At 33.2% G+C, this 12,828-nt stretch overlaps 1 protein-coding gene across 13 annotated transcripts in view; it reads left to right on the top strand.

Moving 5' to 3' along the window:
• The window catches only part of Ankhd1 (ankyrin repeat and KH domain containing 1), a 112,769-nt gene that overhangs the window by 67,411 nt on the left and 32,530 nt on the right, over positions 1-12,828 (top strand). For 9 of the 13 annotated variants that reach the window (XM_074076858.1, XM_074076857.1, XM_074076855.1 and 6 more), the window contains 5 exons: positions 3,716-4,474; positions 10,781-10,926; positions 11,075-11,186; positions 11,968-12,113; positions 12,565-12,707. In XM_074076858.1, the coding sequence (XP_073932959.1) occupies positions 3,716-4,474; positions 10,781-10,926; positions 11,075-11,186; positions 11,968-12,113; positions 12,565-12,707 (1,306 nt within the window). The remainder of the gene's footprint in view (positions 1-3,715; positions 4,475-10,780; positions 10,927-11,074; positions 11,187-11,967; positions 12,114-12,564; positions 12,708-12,828) is intronic. The other 4 variants (XM_074076861.1, XM_074076860.1, XM_074076859.1 and 1 more) reach the window with 1 other exon arrangement.

The following is a 12,828-nucleotide window of genomic DNA, read 5'->3' as shown; positions in this document are numbered from 1 at the left end:
TTGCACAGTATACTAATTGTTTTAGACTCAAAATGATAATATTAATCTCATTTTAGTAGTAAACTAAATATTTAGCAAATACATGTCTACTTCATTTCCTTACTTGCTCATAACAAAAAATAAATAAAAATGAAAGTCATGTTTAAGCTGTTTCTGTATAATGGTTCCTACTGCATACTTTTTCTAGTTTTATTATTAGGGTAAAAAAAGAATCAAAAGAAAGTAGGATATAAACCAAGCCAAAAGAGATGAAATTGTGACTTTACTTCTATTTCTAAATTGTAGTTTTTGGTGTCACTCTATGATGTTAATGAAAATATACTTAGGTCTGACAGTGGGAGATGTTTGAAGGAGATGGAACTCTTCTGGTATAATACTACCTCCTACCTATTGAAAAATTTGGTTTTAGGCATTATTAGGTGATACTGTCTGATTGCACAAACCTAGTTTTTTCTTGAGATGTTGCTATAACTTGTATTAGTGCTTTGATATGTATTTAGACAATTCTAACTCCTTCCTTATGGACACTCATTGACTGGGAAAGAACTGCTTATTATGCATTAATTTTACCATCTTACATTTTTTTAATGCTACATATTATCTGGGTTTATAGCCTGTTTCAGTAAATAATTTATTCTTAGTAATTTTGTGCCTCAAGCTTCTTGCATCTATTTGTTAACAAGGTAGACAATGCTATTCCTATCTGTATCTGTCCTCAAAATTCTAGTTTTGTTTTGGGTCATCTTACTCTATATAAAGATTTTTAAACATGTGCATGTCCAGTGTGATCATAATTACCAGTCTGATTAGTAGTGATTTTAGGTGCAAAAATTGTATAGCACCTATTCAAGAGTACACTGAAATTTAAGCCGGGCGTGGTGGTACACATTTGTAATTCCAGTACTTGGAAGGCTAAGACAGGAGGATCAAAAGTTGGAAGCCAGCCTGGGCTACATAGTGAGGCCCTGTCTTCAAAAAACAAAGAAAGAAAAAAACCAAGGGTACTCTGAAATTTAAGAACATTTAAGGGGAATTCAGTCTTTGCAGAACTTCTGAGTCTACTCTGCTGATGTCATTGCATTTATTAGTTTATTATGAAAGTGAAATTGTTCTTGCTGTGCTAATGGATTTATACATTGTTATTTGTGACATTTTTACTTTCCTTTTCTTACTTGTTAATTGTTATTTAGCACTTAAAACAAGTAAATCAAGACTTGAGCTCTTGTAAGGTCTTATGGAAGTAGTAATAAAATTATCTCACAAATTATTGGTTTTGCTCTAAAAAAAATTGTCCTCAACACTTTGCTCAGATAGGAATATAAAATTAAATATACACAATACAGTTTGCTAAAGGAATAAAATAAGCCTCTGAAAGTGATTGCAGTGATATTAAGATTGTGGTCTCCTTACCATAGTTATGGGAAACCACAGTTTGTTTTAGTGAGTTATAACATGTTTCATATATTTGCACTACCTGTCGTTATTTTAATTTTGCCTCTTTTGAGTTGTGGTCTCACCATGTTGCTTATGCTGGCTTTGAATTTGTGATCCTCCTGTCTCAGCTTCCTAAATTGCTGGGATTACCAATACATGCAGCTACACCCAGCTTGCTTTCTGAAAGAGATCTGATCTTTTTTTTCTTTACTACTTTTGTTATCCTCTTGCAACTTAGAACATTTTAACATCTAATGGGTAACTTTACTCCCTTTGGTCTTGAATCATTTTAATACATTAAATGATTAAAATTTTTAATTTTTTATTGGGATATGGTGGCACATGCTTGTAATCCCAGTAATTTGGAGGCTGAAATAGGATTGAGTGTTCAAGGCCAGCCTGGGCTATACAGACCCTGTCTCAAAAAGCAAAACAAAATTTTAAATTATCTCTGGCATTCATATATGTTAACTATAATTCAAAAGAATAGTCAAACATTTTCCCAGTCCTTTTTAAAACAGCTTTATTGTTTTTTAATTTATATTCCATAAAATTCATTCATTTTAAATGTTCAATACATTGAGTTTTATAAATTTACCAAGTTCTGCGACCATCACTACTGTCTAATTTTAGAAAAGTTCCACGCCCCATAAAGATCTCTCATGCCTGTATGGAAATTTTTTTTTGGCAGTATTGGGTTTTAAACTCTGGCCCTCACGCTTGCTAGGCAGGTGCTCAGCCACTTGTGCCACTCTGCCAGGTCTCATGTTTGTTGATATCAAACCTCATTCTCATTGCAATATCCCCAGGCAACTACTCTTCTCATTGTATATTTGCTTTTTCTGTATAAATTTGATATAAATGAAATTGTACAATGTGTAGTCTTTTGTACTTGTCTTCTTTCACTTAGTGTGATGTTTTTGAAGTTTATACAATAGTTTCTTCCTTTTTGTTGCTGAATAATCCTGGTGGCTATAATGTAAAATTAAGTCCTAAATTTAATTCAGAATAATGAACCAAAAAGTATATTTCTCTCCAGCCCATGCAAAAAGTTTGCAAGATTCAAGATCCCATTTCAACCATAGCCTAGCATTGTGACATGTGCCTAAATAGGAAGATCTCAGTCCTGGCTGGCCTGGGCAAAACACAAGACCCTATCCCCAAAATAACTAAAAAAGCAAAAAGGACTGGAGATGTGGCTCCAATACTACAAAACAAACAAAACTCCCCCATATTTCTCTCAAAACATGTCCATATATTAGAATTATTAATATTGATAATCATTCTTCTGACTTGTTAATCGAATGAGTTAACTTAATACCTTAAAATAATGTATATATTTCCTTTGTTTTTAAAATACACTGTCAGTATGAGTAATCCTATATGAGAAGTCTGATTTTTAGTAGCATTCATTGTTTTTCTCATAGATGATCTTTACTTGAATAATTTGTTTAAACTCAGGATAATTATCCTTTTTGATATAAGTTTAACATAGTGTTTAGGTACAGAGTGTTGAAGACTTAATAGAGAATTTTAGAAAAGAGTGTCTTCGGAAAACTGATTTCACATTATATTTTTAATTTAAGAAAAATATTTTGACAACTTGAAAAATACGTTTCTCTACTTTCTCTAAATTTTGGTCTCTTTTAACCTTTACTTGCATAGTTATTGTTAAAAGAACAGTTGTTCTAAAGAGTAATTAAGGTAATATCAGCATTAATGTTATCCTCAACATATTTTGATTCTGCTTTAGTTTTGACATTTTTTTAAAAGTCCATCCTAATTTGCAAAAATTTGAGATTCTTTCCTTTTTCTTTATTCTCCTTGCCCCATCTTAACTCCCAAAATCTTCCTATCCTAAAGAGTAGAAAATTTTCAGTTTTTTAAAAAATTCTGGTTTTGGGCTGGCAGAGTGGCTCAAGCAGTAGAGCCCCTGCCTAGCAAGCATGAGGCCCTGAGTTCAAACCCAGTACTGACTGCAAAAAAAAAAAAAATCCAGTTTTTGAATTGGCAACTTCTGAGTTTATGGTGTGTGAAATGGATGAAATAGTATAGGCTTTAGTCTACATAACACTAGTGTGACTCTTTGAACATTCATTTTATAGCATTTGTAGTATAATGGTTTGGGGAGGGAAGTTCGTGTGTGGGAGGAAGGGAGATGGGTTTGTGTGTGTGTGTGTGTGTGTGTGTGTGTGTGTGTGTGTGTGTGTGTTGGGTCTTTTGGTTTTGTTTTTTGTATTTTTTAGCATGGCACTTTTTCAAACATTTTTCGTGTGCTTAGGTACATCCAAGCAGAAGTCCAGTTCCCTCCAGGTAGCAGATCAGGACCTACTGCCACCTTTTCACCCATACCAGCCTTTGGAGTGCATAGTAGAGGAGACTGAAGGCAAGCTGAATGAACTGGGACAAAGAATTAGTGCTATTGAAAAAGCACAGCTTAAGTCGTTGGAGTTAATTCAAGGTGAACCTCTGAACAAAGATAAGATAGAAGAACTTAAAAAGAACAGAGAAGAGCAAGTCCAGAAGAAGAAGAAAATCCTGAAAGAACTACAGAAAGTAGAAAGGCAGTTACAGATGAAAACACAGCAGCAATTTACCAAAGAGTACTTGGAAACCAAAGGTCAGAAAGACACATTGTCTCTACACCAGCAGTGTTCTCATAGAGGAGTCTCCCCAGAAGGGGAAGGAGATGGTAGTCTCCCAGATGATCACTTTTCAGAATTACCTCAGGTTGACACAATCTTATTTAAAGGTAATGATGTTAATGAAGATCAGCCGTCTCCAACATCGGCAGAACAAATTGATTTTGTCTCAGTCCAGCCTTCACCACCTCCACAGTGTAACTTTTCCAGTGACTTAGGTTCTAATGGGACAAATTCTCTTGAACTTCAGAAAGTATCAGGTAATCAGCAGATTGTAGGACAGCCTCAGATTGCTATTACTGGACATGATCAGGGGCTATTAGTTCAAGAACCAGATGGACTAATGGTTGCAACTCCAGCCCAGACGCTTACCGACACTCTTGATGACCTGATAGCAGGTGGGTTGAGAAATATATCTGAAATAATTTCTCCTTAATCCATGTGCTCAACTTCTTTAAATGCCCCTCCAAAAACACAGATATACTTTTCCAGTTTAGAACTATCTTTGTAAAATTACTCATCTCTTGAGGCATTTTGGAAGTGAATTTAAGTTCAACAATACCACCTTTTTGGGTCACATTTCAAAGGCAAAAAAAATAAAGTTGCCAAAATCCTCTATTTTAGATGTTTGATATTAAAGTCACCCTGTGTTATGTCTTGGGTAGGACCTCTCAGAGTATTGTAGGCTTTAGAGGTATTCACATAAGATTATACACTAAATTTTGTACTGATGATTTTCATGTTTGGAAATCATAATTTTACATCATTCTGCTTTCTTTATGAGATCAATTTAATTGTTTCAATTAAATAGGATGTTCAGAGAAAGTAAGCATTCCATGTTAAAGTATTTGTGGCTAGAAGATTAAAGTACACTTACATTATTGACACTTGGTGGTTTGGAAATAACGAATGTTTGCGTTAACTCTTGATGAAAGCTTATAGGCACACCATACACACATACGCACACGCACGCACGTACGTAGGAAAAAATGAAAGGCCTGATAAAAAAATCTTAAAGTTTATGTTTCTGTTTATATTTGTGTGGAAAATTACAACTAGATATGAAATGAGGTGCACAAGTTTACTGTCCCTTTCGTTGTCCTTGCAGCAGTGGGAAAACAGTGCAATTAATCATTTACCTTCCTAAAGATGGCTGGTGAAATGTATCACCTCCATGAGAGTCCAGTTCAGAAATGCAGCCAGAATGGCTGTTGACAGTGGATGAAGACCAAGAACTAAGATGTAGCTGGAGTGATATCAAAGGCAGGCCAGTCCTCTGTCTCTTGATTGCAACATTTTTTCCTTACTGTTGTCTGTTTCCTATTGTCATATTCTCTCCCCCTTCCCCAATTATGCTATCCTAGTTTTCTTTCTTCTTTTGTGATCTTTTAGTCTTTCTAATCTTTACTGAATCTTTAAAAATGTGGAGTACGATTACTTAAATCAGGAATTTATTGGGCATGTGTATGACTTCCATTGCTTATGAGTGTGCTATTTCCTTTGAGGCTCCTCTGACATATAATAGATATCATTGTGCAGAGGAGGAATGTCTTAATTTTCTTAAGATTAACATGCTGGGAAAAGATTTTAAGTAATTAGGCTCTTTGTTCTTTTGAGCTTTTACATTTTTTTGCTTTGTAGCCACTTAAGTCAGATTAATTTTCCATCATTAACGTTGAAAGTTGTTACAAATTGTGAGTAAACTCTTATAGTTTATTTATAGTTCTAATTTATAATTTGGATGAAAATAACTATTAGAGTATAATAGTTATAATAATGATAAAAGTGGTGACCTGGGAATGATTTTTTTAAGATTCAGGGTTCTATAACTAGCATTATAATGTTCCTAATCAAGTACTCAGTTGGTAGGTATGAAACCCATACTATTGATCAGTATAATTAGAGCACATACACACCCCTTTTTAAATAAAGAATGTAGAAATAGCTCTAAGGGGAACTTTTAGGTGTTAACTTTATAGAAGTTATTGCAAATGGTTCTTTAAAAAAAAGTTTATTTCACTAAAGTATTTGTTAACTTGAAATGGTTTTTTACAAAACTCATAAATTAAAAAAATAAACTTAGAAAACCTTTTAATTATATATGTTAATGTGAACTAATAAAATTTATGTTACACATTAATACCACATTTTATGATACTCCTTTATTAATAAGTTTCAACTTTAAATTGGCTAGTAAGTTAAAAAATTATCTTCATCTAAAAATTTCCACTCTATGAAGGCTGCTTGTTTTGAAATACATGGCAATAATTATATTTTGTTTGTCCAATGTGATGACCTGTCTCACTTAAAATTTTAAATTATTTTTTCCAACTTGTAAGTTTCTCTTAATTTTCTTAATTGAAGGTGAAAGAAATTAGACAAGGTTAATTCTACAGTTGTAAAATAAATTAATGTATTAGTAGGATTATAGAGCAGGCTGCAGATACAACTTTGGTTAAATTCAATTTAGTTCTCATTTTTCAAAGTTTTACTTTAGAGAATAGGGTTATATGTATATGTATTGGTTATATACATAACTTATTAATGTCATGACTTGATTAGCTGACTCACCTAGCCTTTTAACATGTAGTCTTACATATGACATACTTGATACAGCCCTACGCAGAGTATTTAAACTCATGATTGGGAACATGATTCCTCAAGTCCAATTCTAAAAGTGTTGATCTTTTAGCACCACAATAGCAGGTGATTGTCCAAAGCTCAAATGTCTAGAAATTTAAAGCAATTTAAAGAAATTCAAAATAGCTTTGACATTGAACAGTTCTAGAAATCATTCAGTAAAAATGAATGATATATAAATTTATATATAAAATATATAAAGAAGATTGGTCAGAAATCCTGCCAATTTATTGAGCACTTATGCATCAAGCTGATTGTTTTATATTGTATTATCTCAGGAGGCTGTTATAAATACTCCATAAAGTGGGTTCTTCTCCTACCTCTGATAAAAACCTGAAGCTTAGGGAATTAAGTTGCTAGTAAGTGTAAATGTTCAAACTGAGTTCACCCAAGTTTAAGAATATTAGCTCTAACATGCATGCATCTGATTTAACTTAATGTTCTCAATTTATCTTAACTTTTATTCCTTAGGCTTCTATATTCTATTGAATAATAATTTCCTTTATTTTTATATAAGATTCCATGTACATGTAAGTTTTAATATATTTTTGTTCTCTCTTAAACTGCAGTTTCAATGAATTTTGCTTTAAGTAACCCTGCAGAAGTCAATGAAGTTTAAGAATTAAAAAAAAAAAATAGGAAATCCTCTTATTTTGAGGGAATTTATAATAAAATTATTTATTTCCTCTAATTTCCTCTAATGGATGTTAGCATTTTATTTTGGGGGTTTTATTTAATGGAAGTGTTTAATAATTACTATTACATGTAACAGTATAGCAATTATATTTCTTAAAAACTCCCAGTATATTTTAAATACATTTTATGTTTATCTAGTATCCATGAGGGGTTTTTTTTGTTGTCTTTTTGTTTTGTCTTTTGAGCTGTACTAGGGTTTGAACTCAGGGCCTTGCACTTGCTAGGCAAGCACTCTGCCACTTGAGCCACATCTCCAGCCTTCCATGAGATGTTTTTATTGTAAGATCTATTATTATCTTCACTACCACCTATAAAACTATCTTTCTTTAACATAAAGAGGTTAAAATGTTACACCTAGTTCTTCTACACTCCATTTTAGAATAGTGTATAAACTTAATTTGAATTATATAATCTTTGTGATAATAGTCTGCTTTTGTCATTTTTAGTGATATTTTATTGAGAGGTAGAGAATGTCTTAGAATTTATGAAAATGTCATAGCCCTTTTATGTTTTCATGATGCACCCTTTATTCCTTATGTACCTTTTAAATTTCTTGCTACTTTCTTATTTTTGTAACATTTCATTTGTAACTAATTCTATTAAACTCATTTTCTGTGGAGTGGTTCTGATTGTCTACGGAAAGAGAAAAAAATGCTTCTAAGATAATGTAGTGAAAAAATGTACAATAATTGTAACAACACATTTTTGTTAACAGATCTGTTAAATACAGAAAAGTATTTTTTTTAAGTCAGCTCTGTAAAGAAGTTTTTTGTAGCATCACATTCTTGCTTAGTGCCCTAATCAACTAATTTAATTTTTTAATATCTGCTTTTCATAATAAAAAAGAAATAGCACGAATAAGCAAAATAATGATAGAAAAGTAGTTCTTTACTAAGGTACGTTAATTATAAAATCATCCACTGTTAAAGTCTATTAATAAGGTGGTATACATTAATCTAGTATGTTGGGTTTTTTGAGCCATTTTCCAAACATAACAGATATTTTGAGGTGTAAGAGAATACTATCTGCTTTTACTTCCTTGAGTAATAAAAATTTTTAAAGAGTTGGTTATAGTTGAAACATATAATAATCATTCCTATTTGTAACTAGAGAGTTGGATTATGTTATTTAGATTGTGGCTGAAGTTGCCAAAATTTGTATTGCCGAGATTGGTTTTATATATTAATGGGGAAGAGAGGAAGACGGCTCATGTAGAAACATATCCAGGTATCTTAAACTTTGCTGAGTTATTTAAACTAGTAACTGACCAAACTGAGTCATTCAGATTTGTTGTGAACAGTGTCCTTGATTAAAATCCAGTCATATCAAAACTCTAGAGAGATTATTTTCTAAGAGTTGGAATTCTTACATTTTTGTGTTTATTGTCCTTTAATAAACCTATGTGTTTTTGATTTGACTTTTAGTCTGAGTGCAAATGTAAAGTTTATTGCCATCACAGGAGCTTTGTTTTTCTGTATTATTAATAATTATATGTTTTTCCAAGGATTCTTTTGAGTAAATAATAATATTTTATTTTTTAATCCAATGAAAATAGTATTGAAAGTCTTGTAAAATGTCTAGTAATTACATTTATTGAGCACTCACTGTGTGCCACTGTGTTAAATGTTTTAACTATACATTATCTCACTGATTACTCATAACATCCTTTTGAGATAAGTCCGTTTCTCTCTCTGTGTGTAAACTCCATTCCCTAGAAAGCATAAGAAATATTCAGAGATAAGCCAAGCACCAGTAGTTCACACTTATAATCCTAACTACTTGGGAGGCTGAGATAGGAAGATTGCAGTTCGAGGCCAGCCAGGGCAAATACTTTTCAACACCCCATATCCAAAATAACCAAAGAAAAATGGACTGGAGGTGTGGTTCAAGTGGTAAAGTGCCTGCTTTGTAAGCAGGAAGCCCTGAGTTCAAACCCCAGCCCTACCTAAAAGAAAAAGAATTGACAAAGTGGCTCAAGTGGTAGAGAGCCTTTCTAGCAAGCATAAGGCTCAGTACCACAAAAAAAAAAATCGGAGACAAATATGATATAATTGTTCAATTAACTCAATTTTGGGTTTGGTATGGTTTGGTTTTGCTTTGGTTTTTTGAGACAGGATCTCACTATATAGCCCAGGCTGGCTGTGAACTTGCAAACCTCCTACCTCCATCTCCCAAATATTGGAATTACAGGCATGCACCACCACACCTGTCAATTAACTCAGTTTTCTATTTTTTAGATTTTTTTTGAGGGGTGGGGGGTTTGTGCTTGCAAAGAAAGTGCTGTACTGGTTGAGCTACACCTCCAGCCCAGTTTTCTTTTTAAAAATTAAAAAGAAAAAAAAATTTTTTTTTTTTTTTTGAAACAATCTCATTGTGTAGCCAAGACTGGCCTGAGACTCACAGGCTAGCCTTGAACTGTCCCTCCTGCCTCACCCTCCCAAGTGCTGGGATTACAGGTCAGTGCCACTATACCTGATCCGGGTTTTTTTTAATGGTACTAGAGTTTGAACTTGTACTTGGTAGGTAGGCATTCTACTACTTGAGCCACTCCACCAACCCTGTTTTGTGTTGGGTATTTTTGAGATAGGGTCTTCTGAACTATTTACCCAGGCTGGCCTCATCCATGATCCTCCTGATCTCTGCCTCCTGAGTAACTAGGATTATAAGCATGAACTACCAGTGCCTGGCCATACGTGACTCTTAACTCAGTTTTCAAGCACCAGATTTTGAATTCTGAAATATAAAATCTAGTGTTCATTTTTAAGATGGGTTCACTTTCAGAAATTGATTTATTTTAGCAAATTTTTAGCATTAGTAATTGAATTTTTAAAATACATATTCTCTGCTAGTTATGTGAAAAATAATCTTACTTGTTCCACTTTTCCTTTTCTTACTCCCATTTGTTTTACATTGTTCACAGGATTTGTTTTGTCGAATTGCCTTTACAAACTTAAGATATGAAACTCCTTTTTTTAAATATTGGAAACTGTTTTCTCCCTATTGACAATGTAAAAAGCTGTCATTTGTTGTATGTGCACTAAATTACTGGACACTCTGTTAAGTATGTTACATGCATTATCTCAAATGGTCTTTCCAACAACCTTTTAGGCAGGTACTGTTATCCTCATTCTACAGACAAGGAAAATTGAGGCCAAGGCAAGTTAAATTACTTGCTCAGGTTCACAAAGACAGTGCAACAACTGGGATTCAAATATAGGTCCTTCAATTTCAAAGTTTTTTTTAAAACTACTACACTATATTAATACTATAGAAATTCTGGGGGTTTTGTGTTTGTTTTTCTATGTACAAATAACCTTACTCTTTTAAATGGAATTTAGCAATATGAGTTTTGTTTTTTTTTTTTTCAGCTGTGAGTAGCAGAGTGCCCAGTGGTTCAAACAGTTCCTCCCAGACTACAGAATGTCTTACACCTGAATCCTGTTCACAGACTCCGAGCAATATTGTTTCCCAACCTTTGCCCCCTGTTTATCCTTCAGTTGACATTGATGCGCATGTGAGTAGATTGCTTTATTTAATGTAAACTTTGCAAATTCTGATTTACTTTGGAAAAGAAAATTACCATTATATGTTTGTGGTAATAAGTAATTTGAATTGAGAACCATTTTATAAAAGCAAAGTAACTTATCTTTTTTCTCCTCTAGACTGAGAGCAATCATGACACAGCATTAACACTAGCTTGTGCAGGTGGTCATGAAGAACTTGTATCTGTACTCATTGCACGAGATGCTAAAATTGAGCACAGAGACAAAAAAGGTAGGAAATGTCAGTCACCAGTAAAATTTGTTTATTTATATCAGAAAACAGTTGTACCTTTAAAAGTAAGATACAGTAGACTTTGGTATCTGTGGGTATATGGTTCCAAAAAACCACTGGAACCATATACCCACATGAACCTCAAATGCTTGTGATGCATAGAGTTCAGTACTGTACTATAGATGCTTGATTCATTTTTCCTATAATACCACCAAACTTCTGCTAAAGACAAACTGCCTTTCATGAAACCTGAAATTTTCACTTTTCCTAAATTAAGCACATTCTGTGCCTTTTTTGGCTTCGGAGAATTATTGTAACTTTTATTAACCATACCTTGCCTTTTGGGTACCATTTGCTTTTTTTTGTTTTTTTACACTTTTTTACTAGTTTACATTAGTTGCTGGGGGTTCATTGTGACATTTACATATGTGTTTACAATATATCTTAATTAGGATGACCCCCTCCTTTCCCACCTTCTTAGAACAATTTCAGCAGATTTCATTGTTCTGTTGTCATGCGTGTATACAAAGAACATTGACCATATTCACCCTTTTTCACTTTCTCTGTTTGAGGCCAGCCTGGGCAGATAGCTCATGACACGTTATTCCCCGCCCCACCCCCAATCTCCAAAATAAACAGCAAAATGGATTGGAGGTGTGGCTCAAGTAGTAGAGTACCTGCTTTGCAAGTACCAAGTCCTGAGTTCAAACTCCAGTCCCACCTAATAATAGTAATAATAATAATAACAAATTTAGTTAGAGATTTTTATTTTCTGATTTAGGTTTTACCCCACTGATTCTGGCTGCAACTGCAGGGCATGTTGGAGTTGTTGAAATCCTTTTAGATAAAGGTGGAGATATAGAAGCACAATCTGAACGAACTAAGGATACTCCACTTTCACTGGCATGTTCTGGTGGACGTCAGGAGGTATGTTAATTTTCACTTTGTAAATATTTTGCTTGTTTTGAACGGTACATAACTATTATTTTAGCTGCGTGAATGAAATGTATGTATGTTTTGACATGTTCCATGTACTTCCTGAACTAAGTAAGTAATGGGACTAGTAAATTACAAATAAAAATTAAGGGTAAATAAAAACTATTGTTGAGGTTGAACCAACTGCAGTTCTAAGACATAAAATTGCAAATTCATTGCTCAGTAATTGGAAAATTGAAATATCTTATTGTTTCAATATAATTGAGATTTCAAAGGTCTAAATTCCTGAGTATGAAATTGAATATTTGTCTAGTGCTGATATTTTAATATTTAGGATCTAATAAACAATAATTAAAATATCGGAAATTATAGGTCCTCTTTGTTTATGCTTCCTTCATTATAAATGTAAACTGAGTTTCACTATCCATATTTTACTTTGTAGGTGGTAGATTTGCTCCTGGCTCGAGGTGCAAATAAAGAACACAGGAATGTGTCTGATTATACACCATTAAGTCTAGCTGCATCTGGAGGATATGTTAATATCATTAAGATTCTGCTTAATGCTGGGGCAGAAATTAATTCAAGGTATCACTGTTCATTTTATTATTATTATTATTACTCATGAGTTAAGTGTCTTATCCTAAATATTTGGACAGATAGCATTTTTCACCTTTTTATTTTTTTTTCCTGGTGGTAGTGAGGTTTG

This window comes from Castor canadensis, chromosome 6 (assembly GCF_047511655.1).
Source record: "Castor canadensis chromosome 6, mCasCan1.hap1v2, whole genome shotgun sequence".
In the NCBI taxonomy this organism is placed as follows: Eukaryota; Metazoa; Chordata; class Mammalia; order Rodentia; family Castoridae; genus Castor; species Castor canadensis.
This window is presented reverse-complemented; position numbering and strand designations above follow the sequence as displayed.